Source organism: Cetorhinus maximus, chromosome 5 (genome assembly GCF_964194155.1).
Source record: "Cetorhinus maximus chromosome 5, sCetMax3.hap1.1, whole genome shotgun sequence".
Classification (NCBI taxonomy): domain Eukaryota; kingdom Metazoa; phylum Chordata; class Chondrichthyes; order Lamniformes; family Cetorhinidae; genus Cetorhinus; species Cetorhinus maximus.
The window spans coordinates 143,090,572-143,118,184 of NC_135883.1; the positions used below are offsets into that span (position 1 = coordinate 143,090,572).

Below are 27,613 nucleotides of genomic sequence, written 5' to 3' on the forward strand. Positions count from 1 at the left end.
TTGATGAAACCATGCTGACTTTGCCCTATTTTACCATGCACTTCCAAGTATTCTGAAATCTCATCCTTAATAATGGACTCTAAAATCTTACCAACGTCCGAGGTCAGGCTAATCGGCCTGTAATTTCCCGTCTTTTGCCTCACTCCCTTCTTAAACAAGGGGCTTACATTAGCGATTTTCCAGTCCTCTGGGACCCTCCCTGACTCCAGTGATTCCTGAAAGATCACCGCCAACGCCTCCACTATCTCTTCAGCTATCTTCTTCATAACTCTGGGGTGTAATCCATCTGGTCCAGGTGATTTATCCACCTTCAGACCTTTCAGTTTTCCTAGCACCTTCTCCTTGGTAATGGCCACCATACTCACCTCTGCACCCCAACTCTCTTGAATTTTGGGGATGTTACTCGTGTCTTCCACCGTGAAGACTGACGCAAAGTACCTATTCAGTTCCTCCGCCATTTCTTTGTTCCCCATTATTACTTCTTTAGCGTCATTTTCCAGCGGCCCAATGTCCACTTTTGCCTCTCTCTTACCCTTTATATATCTAAAAAAACTCTTGCAATCTTCTTTTATATTACTGGCTAGTTTACCCTCATATTTAATCTTCTCCCTCCTTATTTCTTTTTTAGTTGTCCTCTGTTGGTCTTTGTAGGCTTCCCAATCCCCTGGTTTCCCACTGCTCTTTGCCGCATTGTATGCTTTCTCTTTAGCTTTTATGCTGTCCCTGACTTCCCTTGTCAGCCACGGTTGCCTCGTCCTCCCTTTAGTATGCTTCTTCTTCCTAGGGATGAATTTTTGCTGTGTCTCCCATATTACTCCCAGAAACTCCTGCCATTGCTGTTCCACTGTCTTTCCTGCTAGGCTCATCTCCCAGTCAATTCCATGCCAGCTCCTCCCTCATGCCTCTATTCAACTGTAATACCGTTACATTTGATTCCAGCTTTTTCCTCTCAAATTGCAAGGTAAATTCTATCATATTATGGTCACTTCCTCCTAAGGGTTCCTTCATCTTAAGCTCTCTTATCAAATCTGCCTCATTACACATCACTAAATCTGGAATTGCCTGTTCCCTAGTGGGCTCCACCACAAGCTGCTCCAAAAAGCCATCTCGTAGACATTCCACAAATTCCTTTTCTTGGGCTCCACTACCAACTTGATTTTCCCAGTCTAACTGCATATTGAAATCCCCCATGATCACTGTAACCTTGTCTTTCTTACATGGCTTTTCTATCTCCTGGTGTATCTTGTGCCACACATCCTGACTACTGTTCGGAGGCCTGTACATAACTCCCATTATGGTTTTTTTATCTTTGCTGTTCCTCAACTCTACCCACATAGATTCTACATCATCTGACCCTATGTCGTTTCTTGCTATCGATTTAATTTCATTTCTTACTAACAAAGCAACCCCACCCCCTCTGCCAACCCTGTCTATCTTTTCGATAGGATGTATATGCTTGGATATTTAGCTCCCAGTCCTGATCCCCCTGCAGCCATGTCTCCGCGATGCCCACCACATCATACCTGCCAATTTCAATCTGCGCCACAAGCTCATTTACCTTATTTCGTATACTGCATGCATTCAGATACAACACCTTCAGTCCTGTATTTCCCGTCCCCATTCTCATTGTCGTCCCTTCATCTGATGTGCTTGAAGTTAGATTCCCAGCCCTTTTCAAACACTCTGTCCTATTTTGTGTTCTGGAGACTTTAATAGCCTCTACTGGGCTCTCCTTTCTTTTCAGTTTTTTCATAATTTTCCATGAAGTTGAATCCACTTCCCCCCCGACATGCTAACCTGCTGCTTTGTTTCCCATTAGTCATACTTCTTGGAGTTTTACCCTTCCCTGCCCCCCCACTTTCTAGTTTAAAGTATTGTTGACCACCCTATTTACCCTTTTCGCTAGAACATTGGTCCCAGATCAGCGCAGGTGGAGACCGTCCCAACGGTACAGATCCCTCCTATTCCAATACTGATGCCAGTGCCATGAAATGGAACCCCTCTTTCCTGCGCCACTCCTTTAGCCACGTGTTTACTTCCCTTATTCTCACGTCCCTATGCCAATTTGCACGTGGCTCGCGTAGTAATCCGGAGATTATAACCCTTGAGGACCTGTTCTTTAATTTAGTTCCTAGTTCCTGATAATCCCCAAACAGGTCCTCTTTCCTAGTCTTACCTATGTTATTTGTCCCGACGTGGACCACAACAACTGGATCCTCCCCCTCCCTCTCCAAAATCCTTTCAAGCCGGTCAGAGATGTCCCTCACTCTGGCACCGGGCAGGCAACATACCATGCGGAACTCTCGATCTTGCTTACAAAGGATGCTACCAATTCCCCTAATTATAGAACCCCTACAACTACCACTTGTCTTTTTGCTCCCCCCTTTTGAATGGCCTCCTGTGCCACGGTGCCGTGGTCAACTGGCTCATCCTCCCTACAGCCCTGTTCCTCATCCACACAGGGAGCAAGTACCTCGTACCTGTTGGACAAGGGCAAGGGCTGAAGCTCCTCTGTTCCTGAACACAGGATCCCTCTACCTGCCTCACTTGCAGTCACACCCTGCTGACCTTGACCACTGACCAAATTCTCTCATATTCTAATTTTTCCTTCCTTATTAATCTTTTAATCATTCTTTGCTGTTTTTTTAATATTCTATCTAATCTTCTGATCTGCCACCCACCTTTGCACAAATATTTGGTTTTTGAGTTTGATACTATCTTTAACTTTTTTTAGTTAACTACGGATGGTGGATCCTTCCCTTGGAATTTTTCTCTAGTTGGAATGTGTATTCTGAAAAATCTCCTTGAATGTTTGCCACTGAAGACCTATCCCTTAACCTCATTTGCCAGTTCACCTTAGTTAGTTCTGCTTTCATGCCCTCATAATTGCCCTTATTTGAGTTATACGATTCTTTGGACCTACTCCTCTCCCTCAAACTGAATGTAAAATTCAATCATATGATCGCTGCTACCTAGGAGCGCCTTCAGTATGAAATAATTAATTAATCCTGTCTAGCTGCACAATGCCAGGTCTAGTATAGCCTGTTCCCTGGTGGGCTCCAGAATGTGCTATTCGAAGAAATTATCCCTCAAACACTCTCTGAACTCCTCATCTAGACTATCTTTTCCCATCTGATTTATCCAGTCTATATGTAAAGTAAAATCCCCCATGATTATTGCTTTATCTTCCTGACAAGCTCCCATTATTTCTTGCTTTATACTCTGCCCTACTGTGTGGTTACAGTTAGGAGGCCTGTGCACCACTCTCACAAATAACTTCTGGCCTTTATCATTTTTCAACTCTACCCAAACCATCTCTACATCTTGGTTTCCTGAACTTAGGTCATCACTCTCTATTGTTAGGTCATCTTAGGTCATCCCTCTCTAATGATATACCATCATTAATTAACAGAGTAACATGCCACCCTTTTCTAACTTCCTGTCTTTCCTAAATGTCATGTACCCTTCAATATTCAGGTCCCAATCTATACCATCCTGCAACCAAGTCTCTGTAATAGCTACCAGATCATACTTATTTATTTCTATTTGCGCTCTCAGTTCATCTGTTTTGTTATGGATGCATACAAACATATGTACATACAAACATATGAATTAGGAGCAGGAGGACACTCAGCCCCTCGAGCCTGCTCCGCCATTCAATAAGGTCATGGTTGATCTAATTGTAAACTCAACTCCACATTTCTGCCTACCCCGGATAACCGTTGACCTCCCCCCCCTCCAATTAATCAAGAATCTATCTAGCTCTGCCTTAAAAATATTCAAAGACTCTGCTTCCACTGCCTTTTGAGGAAGAGAGCTCCAAAGACTCTCTACTCTCTGAGAGAACAAATTTCTCCTCATCTGTCTTAAATGAGCGACCCCTTATTTTTAAACAGTGATCCCTAGTTCTAGATTCCCCCACAAGAGGAAACATCCTCTCCACATCCACCCTGTCAAGGCCCCTCAGGATCTTAAAGGTTTCAATTAAGTCATCTCTTGCTCTTCTAAATTCCAGTGGATACAAGCATAACCTGTCCAATCTTTCCTCATAACACAACTGCCCATTCCTGGTATTAGTCTAGTAAACCTTCTCTGAACTGCTTCTAATGCATTTACATCTTTCCTTAAATAAGGAGACCAGTACTGCACACAAAACTCAAGGTGTGGTCGCACCAGTGCCCTGTACAACTGAAGCATAACCTCGTTACTTTTGTAATCAATTTCCTTCACAATAAATGATAACATTCTATTAGCTTTCCTAATTACTTGCTGTACCTGCATACGAGCCTTTTGTGATTCACATACTAGGACACCCAGATCCCTCTGAATCTCAGAGCTCTGCAATCTCTCACCATTTAGATAATATGTTTCTTTTCATTCTTCCTGCCAATATGCACAATTTCACATTTGCCGACATTATACTCCATTTGCCAGATCTTTGCCCACTCACTTAACCTATCTATGTCAGTTGCAAAAGGTTGAGGCCCCAGCACTGATCCCTGTGACACACCACTTGTCACATCCTGCCAACTAGAAAAAGACCCGTTTATACCTACTCTCTGCTTCCTGTTAGCTAGTCAATCTTCTATCCAAGCCAATATGTTACCCACTACACCATGAGCTTTTACTTTCCACAATAACCTTTGATGTGGCACTTTATCAAATGTCTTCTAGAAATCTAAGCACAGTGACTCCTTCAAGGAACTCCAATAAATTGGTTAAACATGATTTCCCTTTCACAAAACCATGTTGACTCTGCCTGATCGTGTTGAATTTTTCTAAGTGCTCTTCTATAACATCTTTGATAATAGCTTCTAACATTTTCCTTTTTGAGAGATGTTAGGCTAACTGGTCTGTAGTTTCCCGCTTTCTGTCTCCCTTCCTTTTTGAATAAAGGAGTTACATTTGCTATTTTCCAATCTAATGGAACTTTCCCCGAATCTAGGGAATTTTGGAAAATTAAAACCAATGCATCAAATATCTTACTATAGTCACTTCTTTCAACACCTTAGGGTGAAGTCCATGCAGACCTGAGGATTTGACAGCTCGCAGCCCCAATAATTTGCTCAATACCTCTTCCCTGGTGATTGTAATTTTCCCAAGTTCCTCCCTCCCTTCCATTTCCTGATTTACAGCTATTTCCGGGGATGTTACTTGCATCCTCTATCATGAAGACCGAAGCAAAATAACTGTTTAATTCATTCGCCATCGCCCTACTTTCTAATATCAATTCCGCATACACACTTTCTGTACGGCCAACGCTCACTTTGTTAACTCTTTTTAATTCAAATATCTATAGAATCTCTTACTATCTGTCTTTATATTACTAGCTAGCTTCCTCTCGCACTCTAATTTTTCCGTCCTCATTAATCTTTTTGTCATTCTTTGCAGTTCTTTATATACTGTCCATTCTTCTGACCTGCCACCCGTATTTGCCTAACTATATGCTTTTTCTTTAATTTTGATACTGCCTTTAACTTTGTTAGCTAACCATGGACGGTGGCCCCACCCCTTGGAATTTTTAACTCTCACCGGAATGTATATATTCTGTGTATTCTTAAATATCCCTTTAAATGTCTGCCACTGAACCTCTATTGATCTATCCCTTAACCTCATTTGCTAGTTCATTTTAGCTAGCTCTGCTTTCATGCCCTCATAATTGCCCTGATTTAAGTTTAAAATACTAGTCTTGGACATACTAATTTCTCCCTCAAAACGAATGTAAAACTCAATCATATTATGATTACTATGAGGTTATCAATTAATCCTATCTCGTTGCTCAATATCAGGTCTAGTCTAGCCTGCTCTCTGTTTGGCTCCAGAACATGCTGTTCTAGGAAACTATTCCGAAAACATTCTATGAACTCTTAATCTACGCTACCTCTGCTCATCTGATTTTTCCAGTCTATATGTAGATTAAAATACCCCATGTTCATTGCTGTACCTTTCTGACAATCTCCCAATATCTCTTCTTTTATACTCTGTCCTACCGTGTAGTTACAATTAGGGGGCCTGTACACCACTTCCACAGTGACTTCTTGCCTTTATCATTTCTCATCTCAAACCAAACCGCTTCAATATCCTGGTTTCCTGAACTTAGCTCATCCCTCTCTAATGTGCGAAAACCATCATTAATTAACAGAGCTAACCCTCCATCTTTTCCTAACTTCCTGTCCTTTGTAAATATCATGTACCCTTCAATATTCAGGTCCCAATCTATGTCATCCTGTAGCAATGTCTCTGTAATGGCTATCAGGTCGTACTTATTTATTTCTATTTGCGCTCAGTTCATCTGTTTTATTTCAAATGCTACATGCGTTTAGATACAGAGCCTTTAGTTTTGTCATTTTATTATTTATGTAGCGTCTAGCCTTAACTGCTGACTTACTCTTGGATTTGTACCCTTTGTCCCTTCCTGTCATTGTCTCTTTTTCATTTCCCATATTAATACCTTTCCCTCTTGCCTTGTCTCTACTGTTTGATTTACCACATCTTCCCAAATTTGATCCCTTGCCCCCACTATTCAGTTTGAAATCCTCTCTACTTCTATAGTTATGCGGCTCGTGAGGACACCAGCCCCAGCACGGCTCAGATGTAGACTGTCCCAACGGTACAGATTCCACTTTCCCCAATGCTGGTGCCAGTGCACCACAAACCAGAACCTACTTCTCCCACACCAGCCTTTGAGCCACACATTCATTTCTCTAATCTTATTTGTCCTACACCAATTTGCACACAGCTCAGGTAATAATCCAGAAATTATTACCTTTGACGTTCTGCTTCTTAATTTGGTGCCTAGCTCCTCATACTGACTATGCAGAGCCTCCTTCCTCATTCTGCCTATGTCGTTGGTACCTACATGGACTACAACCACTTGATCCTCTCCCCCTCCCACTGCAGGCTCCTCTCCAGCCCTGAGCAGATGTCCGGAACCCTGGCACCGGGCAGGCAACACAGCCGCCTGGACTCTCGCTCTTTACTACAGAGGGCAGTGTCTAATCCCCCTCACTGTACTGTCCCCTATTACCATTACGTTCCTTTCTGCTCCCCCTACTTGAATGGCTTCCCATGCTACAGTGCCATGGTCAGTTTGCTCATCCACCCTACAGCTCCTCCTCTCATCCAAACAAGCTGAGAGAACCTCACATCTATTGGGCAATTGCAGAGGTTCACACTCCTGCATTCCAACCCCTGGGTCCCTTTACCTGTCTCACTCGCAGTCACACCCTCCTGTCCCTGGCCAAATCAGAAGATCCTATCCTAGGTGATGTGACTGCCTCCTGGTGTAAAGCATCTAGGTAACCTCTCTGATGTGTCACAGGGTCTGCAGCTCAGCCTCTGCAAACACTTACTGCAGATGTGTTTGCCCTGGATCACAATGTTATTCAAGTGCTCCCACATGCTGTAGCCTTGACACATCACCTGTCCTGCCATCCTTAATGTGTTTTAAATAATTACTTAATTATATTAATCACTTATTTATGTTGCTTTCTTATATATTTTATTAACTTTACCACAAATTTGTGTACTATTTTAAAACCTTAGGGATAGAATAGAACTTACTCACTTACCAGATACTCACCAGATACTCCATTCCATGTAATAGAGCGAGAACCAATTCCTGTGGAGTAAGAATGATAGAAAAAGGAAACAAACACTTCATTCGCCCAAATCCCCCCCCTCGCCAAACTCCAAGTCTTCACTCAGTTAGCTCAGCTGCACTAAAGAACCCTGAATTTACAGTAATCTGAACTGAGGCTAGTCATCAGATTCAACCAGTTAGCTAATTAAGTACTCAGCTCCTACAGCTGAGAGTGAGTTTACCCTGTCTAAACTACTTCCACAGTACTTTCCAGTTACTGCTAATCACAGACTAGATTAGATTTTAAGAGCAAAATCTAAGAACAAAATTAACACTTAAAACTTCCCCTCTCACCAAACTCCAAGTCTTCACTCAGTTAGCTCAGCAGCACTCTGCCCTCAGCTGCACTCCGTTTGCCCGAAAATTACGTGCATTCAAATACACAGCCTTTAGTTTAGTCCTTTTATATTTTTTGTAACCTCTAGCCTTACCTGCTGATGTATTCTTAGCTTTGTCCTCTCTATCCCTTCCCGTCATGGTCCGTTTATCATTTCTCAAATTAATACCTTTCTCTCTTGCCTTGTCTGTCCTCTTTGGTTTACCACATCTTCCCAAATTTGATCCCTTGTCCCACTGTTTAGTTTAAAACCTTCTCTACTTCCCTAGTTATGTGGTCCGCTAGAACACCAGTCCCAGCAAGGTTCAGGTGTAGTCCACCCAATGGTACAGATCCCACTTTCCGCAATACTGATGCCAATGCCCCACGAACCGGAACCCAGCTTCTCCCACACCAGTCTTTGAGCCACGCATTCATTTCTCTAATGACCTTTGCCAACTTGCACATGGCTCAGGTAATAATCCAGAGATTATTACCTTTGAGGTTCTGCTTCTTAATTTCCTAGCTCCTCATACTGACTATGCAGAACCTCTTTCCTAGTTCTACCTATGTCATTGGTGGCTACATGGACCACGATGACTGGATCTTAGCCCTCCCACTGCAAGTTCCTCTCCAGCCCTGAGTAGATGTCCTGATCCCTGGCACCAGGCAGGCAACACAGCGTTCTGGATTCTCGCTCTTTACTGCAGGGAACATTGTCAATGCTCCTCACTATACTGTCCACTATTACCACTACATTCCTGTTTGTTCCCCCCACTTGAATGGCTTCTTGTACCACGGCATCATGGTCGGTCAGCTTATCCATCCTGCAGCCTCATCCTCATCCAAACAAGCTGAAAGAAGCCCAAACCTGTTGGGCAAAAGCAAAGGCTGAGGCTCCTGCGCTCTGGGTCCCCTTACCTGTCTCACTCGCAGCCATACCCTCCTGGCCCTGACCAAATCAGAAGACCCTGTCCTAAAGGGTGTGACTGCCTTCTGGTACATAGTATTCGGGTAACTTTCCCCTTCCTTGTTGTACTGCAGTGTCTGCAGCTCAGCCTCCAGCTCAATAACTCTGAGCCGAAGCTCTTCAAGCTGCAGACACTTACTACAGTCGTGTTTGCCCTGGATCACACTGGCATCCAGGAACTCCCACACGCTGCAGCCATGACACATCGCATGTCCTGCCATCCTTTGTCTTTATTAACTAATTAAATTATTTTATTCAATTAATTATTTTCCTTCCTTTATATATAGTTTATTATCCTTACCACCAGTTTGAATACTATTTTACACCTTAGGAATAGAATAGACCTTAACCACTTACCAGATACTCACCAAACAGCTAGCTTCTACCCCTGTAGTAAAGAAAGAACCAATTCCTGCAGGGTGAAGAAGTTATAAAAGGCAAAAACAAACTCCCTTAATCACCCAACTCCAGCGCTCTATTCAAAGTTGCACTGAGTGCTAAGTCACACAAAATGTCTGTTTATATATCCTTCTCAAACTAAGGAGTTAGCTGACCCCAGCTACAGAAAAACTGATTTAATCTTCTTTCCTTAATTAGCTAACTTCAGCTGTCCTTTCAAAACAGCCTAAAACCTTGCTTAAGGTTGGGAAATTTAGAATTTAGACAGTAAATTTCAGTTAAATGCTAAATACAAACAAAATTCGATTTCTACAAAGAGATTAACACTCCTTTACTCACCCAAACTGCCAGCAATGAAAAAACAGATTGGCTTTCTAAGAGGACTCCACTAAGGTCCACTTTTCCTGGCTGCTTCGACTTTTCTTCCTCAACTTGCTGACACTAGCTGTGGACAGCAGATGTCCCTTTCAATCACCATATTATCTACGACCTTACAGACTATTAATAAGGATTCAAATGGCCTTGTAAAGATTTGATAGAGACTTCTTGCTAAGGAGTCCAGAACAAGGGGGCGTCAATTTAATATTGGAATAGGCCGTCTGGGCAAAATTGTTTGGAAGCACTTCTTGACACAGAGGGTCTTGGAAATTAGGAACACTCTCCCTCAAAAAGCTGCTGAGACTAGGTTAATTGAAAAATTCAAAACTGAGATAGAAAGAATTTTGTTAGGTCAGGATATTAAGGGATATGCAGCAAAGGTGGGTAAATAGATTTGAAGTATAGGGCAGCTATGATCAACTAATAATAGAACAGGCTGAGTGGCATACTCCAATTCCTTCATTCCTTTTTATGTTGTAGTTGGGCACTTCTTCACAGGTTTCAAACTGGACAGATGAGTCCCTACTTTCCAGCTTATTTTCACTGCCTTCCCCTTTATCCACAATAGATTTAAACTAAACTCTCCTCACAATTTTTAATATTGTTAAAATATTCCAGAATTTACTCAAAAACTGGGAAGTATTCATCTTTCTTATGGAAAATGCTAAGTAAATACGCCACAAAGTTGGCAATTGGCAAAAAAGGGTAAATTTATCATCTACAGCATGTTCGATCACTCACACTTTTCTAACCATGATATGTGACACTGAAAGGTCACTTAGTAACATCACATACACTAAAAGGACAAACATTGTTGTTGGAAAAATGTTAAGCTCCTAAAATACACAAACTCTGTGTATAGCAAGCATGGCACACAAGAGTTATTCATTTCTGTAAATATAGACAGGTGTAAAAACACTATGGGGATCAAAATATTTGTTTTTACTGATATTATTGAAGAAGCAGAGGAATAAAACATATTGGAATGTATGATGTAGAAAATGCTCTATATTTAGCACTTTTGAACTATTGCTGCTTCTTCATTCAGCTTCCCACACATTTTACTTGGGGCTGTCACAATTCAGATTGACCACCCAGTTCCATCGCCTCCTTTCAGTAACCCATTCTTCTTCCAATCTCACCATGTTCAGTCTCTTGCCACCACATCTTTTCATCTGGTCTTCGGCCTTCCTCTTCTCCTTCATCCTGACAGTCTTATCTCCACCACTTTCCTCACCACATTTCCTCTCCCTCTTCACAACAGATACCCTCACTATTTTACTCTCTTCTTAGCTACTTTCTTTGATGCTCCTACTTTCTTCACCAGTTTTCCTAATCAAGGCTGCCACCGAGCTCCACGATCCTTCCATGGTGTCTATCATAACTTCTATTTCTCTTAGCTGTCTCTACATCTGCTCTGAATTTCTCCTTCACTTGCGGATCTTTGAGCTTCTACCACCTCTTGTCTGCTGCCATTTTGTTTTCTTTACTGTCAGCTCTGTCTTCAGCACTTGGTGTTGGGTGGTCAGTGCCACACTTGGGAAAACTTTGCAGTTCTTTGATTCCTTCCATGTTCTTTTCTAACCATGATGTAGTCTAGCTGGTTTTGACTTTTTTCAGAAAAATATGTGCAAAACATTTCCAGAGCTTCTATCTCCTGCCTCAACTTTGGTAGAACTCCCAGAAAAATGGCATATAACATCAAAGGCATCTATTTATTCTATTTCTCCATGGTCTCCCCTGATCTTCCAAAGGAGTTACGACAGATTGGGAGAACCCAAAAGAAGTTCCCACTCATATTATTTAACAATACAGTATGAAATACAGCTAATGGCTAATACACTAATGATAATGCACCATAAACATGCACAAGTGTAAGCTTTTCACAGATCAAACAATTCAGCTTTTTCTTGCCTCAATGAGGGATTATAAATTTATGTATTCACTTTGGCCACATTTTAGTTTCAATCTGCATTCAATGGCATTTAAATTAAATTTCCACTTATGCATTTTACGCTTAGAAGAGTATATTTGCATGGAAGCCCTACTAATATTATCCCTTCTCAGTGTAATTGCCATTGCATTTATGAATAGCATTGAACAGGCCTTTAGGAAACTTGCCAAATCAATTGAATTGTTTGCCAGCACCACTGGACACTGAAACAGAGATAGCATTGCCTATGTGATGAAACATTAGATGCTGAGTGGCTGTCCAGCATCTTTTGCATTCATAAGTTTTTAAAGCACCACTAGCTCCAAAATAAATTGCTTGTACTGGCAATTCACTGCAAATCAAACTGCAAAGTGAAACAGCTACACTTTGTTTTAGTTTGCATGTTTGTGTCATTCAGTGGAAGAATTCAGGTTAAGTACAGTATAGCTAGATTCATTGCAAAAACGTGTCTTAGCCCCCAACTATTTACTATGTCAGATGTCTTTGCATTTTCATTGCCAACTTGTGCAACATGTGAGCAGGTTTGTGCTGTGGACTGACAGTAGCTAAATCACTTTGATGAGAACTCTTACAGCCAGAAGAAGGGTTAAACTTTCAATCCATCAGTCTGGACAGGATATGGTCTCCCTCCAGGTTCCAGAGATGTGGCAGCCATTCACCTGAACTACCAGTTTTGGTAACATCGGCACATTTAATATAATAGTTGAATATACTATAAGGCAAAAATGCAGTATTATAGCCAACACACATACAGGAAACAAAAATAGACAAGAGAGCCTTCAGTATGTTTTATAGTTTACAGGATACCACTCGGTTTTGGAGGACCCCAAATGTTTAAGCGTAAAGACCTTCAGGGAATGTCTGAATAAGGCTCAGCCTTACTTTATACAACAATAGTTTTCAGTACATTAACAGCTGACTGAGCTACAACAAGCAGTGATTGTACTGCAAGACCACCATGTGACTAACCAGCATAAATAGCATTGATAGGGAACTGAATCACTTGAGATAATATTACATGTCAAAAAACCGGACAAACAACTTAGATGTTACTGCGAGAAGACAGAAAAAAACTCAACCTGCAGGCTATTTTATAAACAGGCTGGATTCAAATTTCTCAGACAAAAGTAATTTGACCATAAATCAAAATTCAATAACAGGGCAATTACATCATTACAATATTGGGGGTGGGGGAGTCAAATCTTGAGACACTTCCAAAGGACAGGAGCATCTACTTCAGCTGGAAACTTGGGCAGATTGCCCCACTACCCTCCACCCACCACCGTATAAGTGAATTATTGCACGCAGCTTTAAAAATGTTTTAAAGGTTTCTTCGATTTTCTAGGAATCTGCTTATTATAAATTATGGCTTATAGACTATTTCCACATTGCCCTATGTTTAAAAGTAAAACAGACTAATGTGCGAAACAAAAACCTCATGGCTCTGTTCCAAGTACCATCCCTCTGTAAATACTGAAAAATAGAAAACAGTGTTCTAAGAGGGCAGAAAACAAATCATTCATTGTGAACTGAACTATACATAAAAGATACAAGCAAAAATAAAAAAGATTCTCACTTCTTGGAGCTCCAATAATAGAGGATCAACTTTGCCCTTATTTATCAGAAAATGTTTGAAGCTATAGTGAGCTAAAGTCACACCCCTCCATCTATACAAAGGAGCTTGCCTGTGGGAAATTGAATCTATAATTGGTCTCTATGCCTCTGGGGAGTCAGTAAGGAAAGAGCAATGCAAAAATCAGCCCTTGTATACATCCCAGATATTATCCAGTGATTGGTCTGCTGACACTCAATGTTGGGAATTAGAGATGAAAACCATTGACAAATGTGCAGTATCAAGGCAAGGACTATCGCTCCAGAAAGAGTCGGTGATTTCATGAGAGAAAAGGGAAAATACGCTGATATTTTTGATTCAAATCCCACTCTAGGGATTCATGCACAAAATATAGGCTGACATGCTAATGCCACACTGAGGGCGTGTCATTTTTCCAATGTTGAACCAAGGCCCCAGTTGCCCTCTCAGGCAGATGTAAAAGATTCCATGGAACAATTTAGAAGACCAGCAGGGGAAGGCTCCCTGGTGTCCTGGCCAATATTTATCTTTCAACCAACACTATTAAAAACAGATTCTGTGATTATATCACTTTGCTGTTTGCAGGAGCTAACTTTGCAAAAATTAGCTTCCTAAATTACAACATGAACAAACATCAAAAGTATTACATATGCTGTAAAGGTCATATCCTGAGGTCATGAAATGTGCTAAAAAGATAAAAGATTCTTTTCTTTTCTTCTTTTTGTCTATGAAAATTGATAAAGAAAGTACAGTACAGAGTATGAAGGTCTTAGGTTCAATCTCTGGTATGCACAGAAATTACTGATCTTGGTAGGAGTGGACACACGATAATTGGTCTTGACATCCCAAGGGTTGCAAAGGATATTAAAAAATGTATCCATTTCTGATGGTCATCAAGTAACCGGAAGGGTCATTAAAGTCAGTTTCTATTGCTAATTTAAAAGTGTGTCTTTTTAAGGTTTTATTGTGTAAAATAAGTTTGTGGAGGTAGGGATGGCAGTTGGGGGCGGGGGGGGAGAGACAACTCCAAAAACCAGATACATTTACAGAAGATACATAGGGCAGGATTTTCAGATCGTCAGGCAAGTGTGCCTGGGAGTGGCCGGGAAATGGCCCGCTGCCCGCGATCGGCCCCCCGACAGCAATTTCACGTTAGCTAGCCCATTAATGGTCAGCCAGCTTGAAAGGTGTGCCGAGAAGCTCAGCGCTGCCGGGATGGGGTCGGTAGGAGGGCGAGTGCAAAAGTCCGTGCATGCGCGGGGGAGCACACACTGAAAGCTCCCTGAAAGCAGGGAGCTGCCTCAGGGAATTGAAGAATTTTAAAAGCAAAAATAAAGACTTTGAAAGTCAGAAAAAAATGTTCCCACATAGGACTCACTCACATGAACAGAAACATAATAAAAATGTCAAAACATTTTTTTTTTAATTAATGTCAGAAACCACATCCTGCCCATGGATGAGGTTTCCTCAAAAATACAAAGGCTGCCTGGCCAATTCGCTCGTCCGACTTCACTGTGCGCTGTTTTATGCCTGATCGGGTCGGGCACGCTCCCACCCGCGAGGCATAAAATTCTGTCCATAAAATATTTTAATTTTGAACATCACTAAAATCCCCACCAAAAAGAACAAGAAAAAGCAAATTTGTAAATCACAAATTGGCCAAAGGCTGCCACTTTCACATCTGAAAAGTGCCCGGTCTATCTCAAATTATGCTGGAAAGGCAAATTATCTCAAAAATTTGAACAACAGGTTAAGGAAGCCATTTCACGCAGTCGCTACATAAATGGTATTTTCCACAAACAGGATGCTGCCCTCAGTCCAAAATGACATTCTGCCTACCACACTATTGAGCAAAATCAAACATGAATTTTAGTGCCGGTGCAATGCCAGGTATGTAGGCTGTACATCCTAGTTGAATGAAACAGCTTGTTCCTTTGGTTGTTCGTAATAGGCAGAGTACAGATCCTAATCAACCAACCTGCGCTTGCAAAACCAAAATCAAAACATCCACTTCATCCCTTCAGAATAATATTACCCATTTAAATTGTGTAACATTGGTGTCCTTATAAAACAAAGCATCATTCCATAAGAACATAAGACGTAGGAGCAGAAATAGGCCATCTGGCCCAATGAGTCCACTCCACCATTCAATGAGATCATGGCTGATCTGATACTCTTCAACTCCACTTTCCTGCCTTTTCCCCATAACCTGTGATTCCCTTACTGATTAAAAATCTGTCTACCTCACCCTTGAATATACTCAATCACCCAGCCTCTACAGCCCTCTGCACTAAAGAATTCCAAAGATTCACTACCCTCTGAGAGAAGAAATTCCTCCTCATCTCTGTTCTAAATGGGTCACCCCTTACTCCGAGATTATGCCTTCTGGTCCTAGTCTCTCCCACAAGGGGAAACAATCTCTCAGCATCTATCCTGTCAAGCCCCCCAAGAATGTTTCAATAAGGTCACCTCTCATTCTTATAAATTCCAATGAGCACAGGCCCAACCTACTCCTCATAAGAAAATCCCTCCATACCCGGGATCAACCTAATGAGCCTTCGCTGGACTGCCCCCAATGCCAGTACATCTTTCCTTAGATAAGGGGACCAAAACTGTTCACGGTATTCTAGGTGTGGTCTAATTAGTGCTTTGTATAATTTTAGCAAAACTTCCCAATTTTTATACTCCATTCTCTTTGAAATAAAGGTCAACATATTATCTGCCTTCCCTCTTACCTGCTGAACTTGTATGCCAGCTTTTTGTGGTTCATGCACGAGGACCCCCAAATCCCTCTGTGCTGCAGCTTTCTGCAGTCTTTCTCCATTTAAATAATATTCAGCTCCTCTATTCTTCCTGCCAAAGTGCATAACCTGAAATTTTCCCACATTATATTCCATCTGACAAGTTTTTGCCCACTCACTTAACCTGTCTATATCCTTCTGTAGACTCTTTGTGTCATCCTCACGCTTGCCTTCCCACCTATTTTTGTGTCATCCTCAAACTTGGCGATAGTACATTCACTTCCTTAATCTAAGTCATTAATATATATTATAAATAATTGAGGACCCAGCACTGATCCCTGTGGCACTCCACTAGTTACAGGTTGCCATCCTGAAAATGCCCCCCTTATCCCAACTCTCTGTCTGCTATTAGTTAGCCAATCCTCTATCCATGCTAATATACTACCCCCAACACCATGGCCTCTTACCTTATTAAGTTGCCTTATGTGCGGTACCTTATCAAACGCCTTTCGGAAATCCAAATACATTATAACTACTGGTTCCCCTTTATCTATCCTGCTTGTTACCTCCTCAAAGAATTTTAATAAATTTGTTAGGCATGATTTCCCCTTCATGAAGCCATGCTGACTCTGCTTGATTAGATTATGCATTTCTAAATGCTCTGCTATTACATACTTTATAATAGACTCTAACATTTTCCCAATGACAGATGTTAAGTTAACTGGCCTATAGTTACCTGTCTTTTTTGTCTCCCTCCCTTTTGGAATAAGGGTGTTACATTGGCAGTTTTCCAATCCTCCGGGACTTTTCCAGAATCTAAGGATTCTTGGAAGATCACTGCCAGTGCATCCACTATCTCTGTAGCTACTTCCTTTAATAGTCTGGGATGCTAGCCTCAGGTCCAGGGGACTTATCGGCCTTTAGCCCCATTAGTTTCCCTAGTACTTTTTCTCTGGTGATAGTTATTGTATTTATTTCCTTCCACCACCCCCCCCCACTTTTGCCCCTTGATTACTTAGTATTTTTGGAATGTCATTAGTATCTTCTACCATGAAGACTGATGCAAAGTATTTAGTCAACTCCTCTGCCATTTCCTGGTTCCTCATTATTATTTTTCCAGACTCATTCTCTAAGGGGCCTATGTTCACTTTGGCCTCTCTCTTCCTTTTCATATATTTAAAGCTCTTACTGTCCGTCTTTATATTACTTGCTACTTTACCCTCAAAGTTTATTTTCTCCCTCTGTTATTTTTTTGGTCATCTTTTGTTGGTTTTTAAAACTTTCCCAATCCTCTGGCTTACCACTAATCTTTGCCACGTTGTATGTTTTTTCTTTCAATTTGATACTATCCTTAACTTCCTTGGTTAACTATGGTTGGTTTATCCCCTTCCTAGAATCCTTCTTCCTCACTGGGATATATCTTGGTTCTTCTCTGACCACTGCCTCCTACTGGCTGACTGTCACTTACAGGAAGACCAGAGGGTTGGCAGGGGCACTTGGAAGCTGAACATGTAGCTGCTGACCCCAAAGAACATTGAGGAACTCAAAAGAGATTACAAAGGTTGGAGGACTGTGAAACCCCTCTTTGAGTCCCTACGCACTGATGGGAAGCGATCAAGGAGAACATCAAGAAGTTTTTCATCCTCAAATGTGTTCAAAAGGGTAGAAAGGAACAGAGGGAAATGTCCTACTCCAGAAAAGCATTCAGAATCTGCTCCAGCTGCAGTCAATGGGGGTCGATGTCAAGGAGGAACTCCAAGAGGTGAAGAGCCAGCAAGCCTCGCTCTTTGCCTCGGAGGCCTCCAAGATCATCTTCCAGTCCAGAATCCACTCTACGGAGCAGGATGAGACGTACTCACATTTCTTCTTCCAAAAGGTACACAGAGAGAGAGCTCAGTGATCAGCGGCCTGAAGGAAGAAGACGGTTCAGTAAAGTCATTGCAATCCGACATTTTGAGGATCAGCAAATCCTTTTATCCAGTTTGTATGACATGAAGCCCACAGACAGCACAGCATCCCAGTCCTTCCTGTCCTCTATCGCTGAGGTTTTAAACGACAGTATACAGGAGAGCCTGGACAAACTGCTAACTTTGAATGAACTGACTAAGGCCCTTGAGTCCTTCAAGAAAAATAAAACTCCTGGAAGAGAAGGCTTACCGGCTGAGTTGTATTCGGCTTTGTGGGACCCAACTTACCATGAATAACAATCACATTCTTAAAACGGTAACAAATCACTTTCGAATAGGTAGGGAACTTATCAATGAGGATGTAGCAGGCAGTAATGAAAACACGCAATCACAATGTTAAAAACACTACAGATTAAAAATGGTACTTATAACTGTAAAAAAGTAAACTATATAAACTGCTCAAAATGGATTTTCAAAACTTTTCTTGGGTCTCCATTAACCTTGGATCCTATTACTGCAAATTAAGTTTGAGCAAAGATTATAGAAGTACAAAATGTACAAGAAAATTGATAGACTTGCCTTACTAACAGAAGTAATTTCAAACAAACAAAATCCTTTTTTCTCACTGGAGTCCTATGCCTTTGTGAGGCTTCAGTTTAGAGGTAATGGGGATTTTCCAGAGCCCTCACTTTCAACTGAAGGCCTCACTGCATTGCAGGCTACAACTCCCAGCATGCATTAGTGTTTACTGATAACAAATCAAGGCATTCAGAGAATTTAGAAAACTTGCACACGTCTATTAAAGGAAAATTAGGGATTGCAAAACCCTCCAGGAAGCCATAATTAAAGCAGTTATGGCCTTTCTTTTCCTTCTCATCATACACAAAATCAAAAATAGGAAAGTATATGCCTCTCGACTTTATATGGGGTAACTTTGAAAGCAAGAACAGTCCAACAGGTCACTATGAAGCGCCTAACATCTGAGTGAAGAGTGGTAACATGCTTTCCACTTTTGTGTGCTAGTTAGCTTCTCATTTTCAGCCTACACTGCAACAGCAATGTGAAAGAGAGCCAAATGTGTAAGTCTCTCCCTGTCAGTACACAGTGTCTCCAACAGCAAGTCCTCCTCGGGGTGTCATGTGGAAACTGGGTTCCTCAAAGCACCAGGCTAAAGTTGCAGAGGAACATGCAGCATCCAGGCCCACCAGCATGTGTTATCACTCTGCAACAAAACTGGAGTGTCCTCTCAAGGGCGCAAGACTGGCCAAAATTTATGGAGACCCTTGGCTGCCCAAATGTCAGAGTCCCCCTCTGCACCTCCCCAGTTGAGAACAAAGGAATGCAAAACATTAATTATGGCACCAGCATGGTTGCAGGAGTTGCTGGAAAGATGACATATTTGGACATAGAAACATAGAAAACAGGAGCAGGAGTAGGGCATTTGGCCCTTCAAGCCTGCTCCGCCATTCAATATGATCATGGCTGATCCTCTATCTCAACGCCATACTCCCATGCTCTCCCCATACCCCTTGATGCTTTAGAGTCCAGAAATCTATCTATTTCCTTCTTAAAATATATTCAGGGGCTTGGCCTCCACAGCCTTCCACTGGTAGAGAATTCCACAGGTTCACCACCCGCTGAGAAAACATCATCCTTGCATCCAGTCTGTCCATCCCTGTCAGAATTTTATGTTTCAATGAGATCCCCTCTTATTCTTCAAAACTCCAGTGAATACAGGCCTACTTGACTCAATCTCTCCTCATACGACAATCCTGCCATTCCCCCTTGGATTAAGCTCGAAAATTTTTGTCAGGATTTACTCCCTTAGCCTTCATCCATAGCTGGGGGTACATATGATGCAAACTCCCAGCTATGGACGAATAGCTCCACTGCCTTGTGGATACCTAGGGTGTTTCAACAAGAAGGTGCTCTCTCAGCCACTTTGTAAAAATTTTAATTAAAAAATACAAAACAGTTGCCAAGCCACCACTGTGATGGATGGTGGGGTGTGGGACGTGGGGAAGAGCCTCACTACAGGGTGGCCTTTGCCAGTACCCAGGCAGGCAGAGAGTGCCTGTAGGCCTGCCAGGACTACTGTCAGTCACCCAGCCTGCTACTGCGTGCCTGACTTTAGGCAGTTGATCTGCACTGCCGCGACCATCCCCAGCCCCGCCCAGTCGCATCAGCAAACTGGACGCCGACTGAAAATAACCTAGTTGGCTCCTTAATCCCTGCGCAACAAGACTCTTAATTGCTCCCCGCCTTGCGGGAGCAGATGGCCTACCAGCGCCGCAAACCTGCGTCGGCCAAAATGGCTGATGACGGGAATGGCATCGGGAAGCCAGCATGCCTGCGGCTTTGTAATTTTCTGATCCTGTCCGCCTCATTTCCTGACATCAACATGGGCCGGAGATTCAGCCCTAAGTATGTGCAGGTACATGATGATGAAGAAAGAAAGATGCAAATTTGTTTGAACAATACTGAAGTTTTATACATTTCTTCACATCTTATAAAAATTCTCATGTTACAGAGATCATCACAAATATTCAGGTCGATACAAAAGTAATAAACCAGGAAAACCATACTGTCAATTTACTGAAGATTTTTTTTCCCACTTCAAAACACCTACAATGGAAGGTAATAATGTTGGTTCATGGGAATTAACCAGATGAATAATTTTATATACTGAAAGTGCAAGTACAGGTAGTTTTCTTTTATAGAACCCAGCTATTGCATACAATTTGCTACTGTTTAATGTCAGCATTAATTTTGCAAATGTAGATTAACACTAAAGGAATTGCTCAGACAATATTACACATTGCACTATCCTAGCATAAAAATAATTTCTGTCATAAGTCATAAGAAAAAGATTTATATTAATAAAAATCTCAGATATACAAACTGTATGTCAATCTTGTACACTTACCGCGATCTCTCTGCACGCAGACATGGAGATACCAGTGCCTTCAATCTGTTTAAGAGCATACTCTTTCTCATCATTCCTGCCAGAGAAAATAGAAAATTCAAAATCGTCTAAACAAAATGGCAAGGGAAGGAGAGCATCATCTTTTCTGAAAATCATAGCTAAACAGTAGTCCCAAACAAATGTGAGAGCTCAAAAATTAAATTGAAACTTAGTAATTATGAAGATAAAATAAAACCTTCAAGCTGAAAACCTGAAATAAGAAAACGAAAAAGCTGGAATAGGTAAAAGATAGGGTCCATTACAAATAAAAAAAAGCAATCTTGGGGAGAATGAAACAATGTCAGAGATACAAATTATGACTTTACCTTACTGTTCACAATGGTCATAGAAATGAAAAAGTACTAAAGAAATAAATGAAGCAATTATAAAGGAAAATACAAATAAAGGCGATTAGCCTAAAATAGCCAGGCAACTCAAATTAGGAAAGATACCCACCCTAACACTATGTATCCTAGAATGCTAATTGAAATCAGAAACTAGCACAGCTTCTGGTCACAATCTTTCAATTACCCTTGGATGGGAATGTTATGGCAAAGGACTAGAAAGTTACCAATGTAACAACTCTGTTTAAAAAGGAAGAAAGAAATATAAACTTTTAGACCAGGCAGCCCAATGTTGATAGTGGAAACATACGGCTAGGACTTAGTTTGCATCCTAGAGATAGAAGTAAAGGAGTTGGTTGGGGTGTTAGGAGCACAGAAGCAATTATATTAAGCAAGATCTGTGTTGTTTTGGAACTCTGGCATTTGACACATCCAGGAGCTATAGACTTACATTGAAGAGACTCTTGCAAAATTACATTTTGTTTAGCTTTCATTGGGGCATTTACATTGAGCCCCTAAATGGTGGGAATTGGTGTAGGGTATTGGATACCATTCAGTAGGTCTTAATGCAAAGGACATCTAACGTTAACTCTACCTTTCTCTCCACAGATGCTGTCAGACCTGCTGAGTTTTTCCAGCATATTTTGTTTTTGTTTTGGTCCAACATACCATTTGCCTTCTTAACTGCTTGCTGCATCTGCATGCTTGCTTTCAGTGATTGGTGTACAAGGACTCCCAGGTCCCTTTGTACATCAACATTTCCCAATCTATCACATTTAAATAATACTCTGCCATTTTGTTTTCCTATCAAATTGAATGACTTCACATTTATCCATGTTATACGGCATCTGTCATGTATTTGCCCACTCACTCAACTTGTGTAAATCGCCTTGAAGCCTCTTAACACCCTCCTCATCACTCACATTCCCATCTAATTTTGTGTCGTCAATAAACTTGGAAATATTACATTTGGTTCCCTCAACCAAATCAATGATATATTTTGTGAATAGCTGGGGCCCAAGCACTGATCCCTGTGGTACCCCACCAATCATCAATGACCATCCTTCCATCATAAGGTCAGAAGTGGGGATGTTCGCTGATTGTTGCATAATGCTCAGCACCATTTGCGACTCCCCAGATACTGAAACAGTCCATGTTCAAATGCAGCTAGACCTGGACAATATCCAGGCTTGGGCTGACAAGCGACAAGTAACATTCGCGCCACGCAAGTGCCCGGCAAGAGAGAATCTAACCATCACCCCTTGACATTCAATGGCATGACCATCGCTGGATCCCTACTATCAACAACCTGAGGGTTACCATTGACCAGAAATTGAACTGGACTAGCCATATAAATACTGTGGCTACAAAAGCAGGTCAGAGGCTAGGAATCCTGGGATGTGTAACTCACCTCCTGACTCCCCAAAGCCTGTCCACCATCTACAAGGCACAAGTCAGGAGTGTGATGGAATACTCTCCACTTGCCTGGGTGGCTGCAGCTCCAACAACACTCAAGAAGCTTGACACCATCCAGGGCAAAGCAGCCTGCTTGACTGGTACCCCATCATAAATATTCACTCCCTCCACCACTGATGCACAGTGGCAGCAGTGTGCACCATCTACAAGATGCACTGCAGGAACTCACCAAGTCTCCTTAGACAGCACCTTCCAAACGCACAACCATTACCATCTAGAAGGGCAAGGGCAACAGATACATGGAACACCACCACCTGGAAGTTCCCCTCCAAGTCACTCAACATCCTGACTTGGAAATATATCGTCGTTCCTTCACTGTCGCTGGGTCAAAATCATGAAACTCCCTTCCTAACAGCACTGTGGGTGTGACTACACCACGGGACCGCAGCGGTTCAAGAACGCAGCTCACCACCACCTTCTCAAGGGCAATTAGGGATGCGCAATAAATGCTGGCTTACCCAGCCAACCCCATATCCCATGAATGAATTAAAAAAAGGAGAACATCAGAGAAATGAAGGTGTGAATCAGAGTTTCAGTGATAGGGAGCGGGGAAGATACGGTGCAGAAGTAAAAGTAGGGGCAGATGATATCACAGGCATGGAAACCGAAGTAAGGGGACCACTGAAATTGATTCATGAGAAATTGGTGGGTCAAAATTCAGAAACTACTCTCCTAGATTATGTATCAAACTTCAGAGAAAGATTGGATGGGGATCTGAGTTGACTGGGGAACATTTAAAGATATCACAGCAAGTGATGAAAGCAAAGGCAGACAGGAAGGCTACAGCTCATAGTTTTGTTGCTGAGGAAAAATTGCTAGTTCTGTTACCAATACTGGGTGACTCATTAAAGGTAAGGTTTAGTGGACCTTACAGGATTGAAAAGAAACTGAGTGAAGTAAATTATTTAGTAAATATTCCAGACAAAAGAAAGAAGCAGAGGGTGTGTCATGTAAATATTCTTAAAAAGTACTTTGACAGGGAAGAAGACCAAAAGGAGGTGTTAGTGGTGATAGATAATGAGAAAGAGGTAGAAATGCACTATTCTGAAATTGATTTTCCTCTAATCAAACTGGATAACGAGGAAGTACTTGAAAATTTAAATGTAATATGGAGTTACCTTCCAGACAAATGTCAAAGTGATTTGGGGAAGCTATTGCTGTCACACAAAGCTATTTGTGGAAATAAGTTGGGGAGGACAAATTTAGCTATACATGATGTATGTGTAGGAGTTTCATTTTTGATAGGGCAACATCCTTTTAGATTAAATCCAGCAAAGTTACCACAAGTACAGAATGAAATTGAATTCACACTTCAAAATGATATAATTGAGTCTAGTTGCACTAACTGGAGTTCGCCTATTGTGCTGGTACCAAAACCAGATGGAACACAAAGACTGCATGTGGACTATCAAAAGATGAATGCAGTGACAAAAACGGATTCTTATCCTATACCAAGGTTGGGACATTGCATTGAGAACGTGGGACAATCAAAATTTATCACAAAGATTGACTTGCTAAGAGGCTATTGGCAAGTACCATTGTCGGAGAGAGCAAAAGAGATATCGGCTTTTGTGACACCAGATGGACTATATCCGTTTGGTATGAAAAATGCACCTGCAACATTTCAAAGATGGGCAAAGTAATTGCAGGTCTGAGCAATTGTGCTGTTTATATTGACAACTTGATAGTTTTCGGTCAGATGTGGGAGGAACATTTACAGCATCTGGAAGAATTGTTTTGTCGATTACAAGAAGCTAGTTTAGTGATGAATTTGGCTAAAAATGAATTTGCAAAAGCGCAAGTTATATATCTAGGTCATACCATTGGACATGGTAAGGTGGCTCCGAGAGATGTGAAAGTCATGGCTAACGTGGATTTCCCCAGGACTACAACAAAATGAGAAGTTTTGAGATTTCTGGGCATGAGTGGGTTTTATCAAAAATTTGTACCAAATTTTAGCAGTGTGGTTGCTCCACTAACTGAACTATTTAAAAAAAACAAGAAGTTTCAATGGACACAGGAGTGTCAGAAGGCATTTGACAGTCTGAAAGCTGTATTAATTACAACACCAATTTTGGCAGTACCCAATTATGCCAAGCAATTTAAGTTGGCCATTGGCATATGCGATATAGGCATTGGGGCCATACTGTTACAAGCTGGAGAAACTGGAATTGAGAAACCGATAGGGTATTTTTCATGGAAGTGGAATGTACAACAGAGAAGACATTCAATGATTGAAAAGGAGACTTTGGGTCTGGTGTTAGCATTGCAGCATTTTGAAATCTATGTTGCAAACAATTCGTCAGAAACAATTGTCTATACAGACCACAATCCTTTAAAGTTTCTGGACAAATTTAGAGACAAAAGTACTATTCAGATGGAGTTTATTACTGCAACCATTTAATCTACAGGTTATAAATGTGGCTGGACAAGAAAAACTGATTGCAGGTGCATTGTCAAGAGTTTGAAGCTTAAAGAGAAAATTGGACATTTAAAACCTGGACACTGGACTGGAATTATTTCTGTTGACACCATGGGTTTGTATACATATGGTTATGTTAATGCATGCATCTGGTAATGTAATAGTGTAATAAGTATGGGAGGTATAAGATGGGTTCAGAAAATGAAGCCATCTTTTTAAATTATGACAGTTCACTTTTTAATAAGGAGGGAGATCTCAGGAAGATATAATAATTTTCATAATATTATTGGAATTTATTGTCAAGTAGAGTAATAGTGGGGTCTGTGTCTATGGGTCTGTGTTTGTGTATGTGGGACTTAATTGATTAAAGACAGCAGATCTGAAGGCTTTGATGTAAGAAGAGAAGTTAGGTTTGAAATGCTAAATAAGTAAACTTGGGTGAAGCTTTAGAATGTGAGGTGTAAAGGGAACATTTGCATTTGTAAATAAACCAGAGTAGCTTGAATTCAAAAGAGGGTGTCAAACATTACACCTAGCCAGAAGAAGTTATGAAAGTGTGTTTATTTTTCCCAAAGATTACTGGTAAAATAGTACTATGATAGGTTTTTATTATTAGAAAGGTAAAGTCCAAAGACATGATGAAACAATGGGAATTTGCACTGAAAGGGGAAAATATGTATAAAGGAGAGAAGGCTGTGTGTAAGGGCAGGCATTTTAAGACCTAACACAAGTGTGAAAAGCCTCCAGCATCTAAGCCTCAAGCTGCTGTCTACAAGGAACCAAAGCTGAGAAAAACTCACTTTGAATTTGACTGTTCAGGGTGTGTGCTTTGCCTGGATCTGTTTAAATCCATGTGTTTTACTGTTGCCTTAACGGAGGTGTAACTGGGAGTTAGATTAATCAGGGGAATTAGGAGTTATCATAGCAGTAATTTGTAGACCTATGTAAGTGTTTAAAATTATTTTATTAATAAATGTTTAATTTGGTTTTGTAAAAACCCTCTAAGACTCGGTGGACGTATTACTACTGATTTCAAGGCACGCATCTAGGAATAAATATGCAAAACAATTGTGGCAATTGTTTCAAGTTCCCCTTTGGGATTTGAGCAGCTCAGCATTTACCATCAACTGTGCCATAACACAGGTTAAAGAGGACTGGTGCTAGAACGCAGCCCTGCTTCAATCCGTTCGAGATCTCAAAGGGAACTGATGATTCACCATTTAAAAGGACTTGGCCCGTCATTCCGTCATGGAACAGCTGTATGATCTTGACAAATGTTTTGGGCAACCATGCTGTTCCAGGATTGTCAGAGGGCCTACCCATTGACAGTGTGAAAGGCCTATACGAGGTCAACAAAAATGAAGTAAAGGGCCATGTTCTACTCAAGGCTTTTATCTTGGATTTGTCACACAATGAACATGTCCACTGTGCTGTGACCTGGTCGAAAGCCACACTGAACCTCAGGTAAATTTGTTTCTGTCACAATGATGTGAGCAAAGATCTTTCCTGCTATGGACAGAAGTGAGATGCCTCTGCAGTTGACACACTCTGCTTTGCTGCCTTTGTTTTTGTAGCGAGCATCAATCATGGCATCTTTTCTTCATTCCAAATGCACATGAGGATATCATGGAATGCCTCTGTCGTGTCAGGGCCTGCCACTTTGAAAATTTCTGCTGGGATTCCATCTTTTCCTGAAGCCTTTCCTGAGTTCATCTACTTAATTACTTTTTTAATCTCATCAAAAGAAGGGGGCAAATCAATCTCGTCAAGGACTGGTCATTGAAGGATCTGGTTGATGGTAGATGTTATGTTCAGCAGGCTACTGAAGTGCTCCGCTCAGTTGTCTATTATTTCTGCCTGATTTTTGATCAAGGATGACCCATCAGCCAAGAGCAATGGTGTGGAGCCTCCAAAGTCCTTGTAAGTCCATATACAGGTTTGATAGCACTTACGAGTTGTGGGAGTCTGCATATTGCTGTAATTCTTCAGCTTTCCTTTCCCACTATCTGTCTTGCATCACACGCAGTTCTCTCTGAACTTTGCTCTTCAGGTGTCAAAACTTGGCATCTTTGATCGAGTGGAAAACGCAACTTCATGAGGCACTCGTTGATCCCGACAGCAAGTGTAGTAATGTCTTTCATCAAAGGTGATCTGTTCGTGAATCCTACACCATATATCTGTCCTCACGCTCCATGAATCCTACACCATGTATCTGTCCTCACTCTCCATGAATTTTACACCATGTATCTGTCCTCACTCTCCATGAATCCTACACCATATGTCTGTCCTCACTCTCCATGAATCCTACACCATGTATCTGTCCTCACTCTCCATGAATCCTACACCATGTATCTGTGCCCACTCTCCATGAATCCTACACCATGTATCTGTCCTCACTCTCCATGAATCCTACACCATGTATCTGTCCACACTCTCCATGAATCCTACACCATGTGTCTGTCCTCACTCTCCATGAATCCTACACCATGTATCTGTCCTCACTCTCCA

At 41.4% G+C, this 27,613-nt stretch overlaps 1 protein-coding gene across 2 annotated transcripts in view; it reads right to left on the minus strand.

Moving 5' to 3' along the window:
- cdk19 (cyclin dependent kinase 19) overlaps positions 1–27,613 on the minus strand; it is a 282,538-nt gene that overhangs the window by 241,945 nt on the left and 12,980 nt on the right. For both annotated transcript variants that reach the window (XM_078542611.1, XM_078542610.1), the window contains exon 2: positions 20,825–20,900. In XM_078542611.1, coding sequence (XP_078398737.1) covers positions 20,825–20,900 — 76 coding nt within the window. The remainder of the gene's footprint in view (positions 1–20,824; positions 20,901–27,613) is intronic.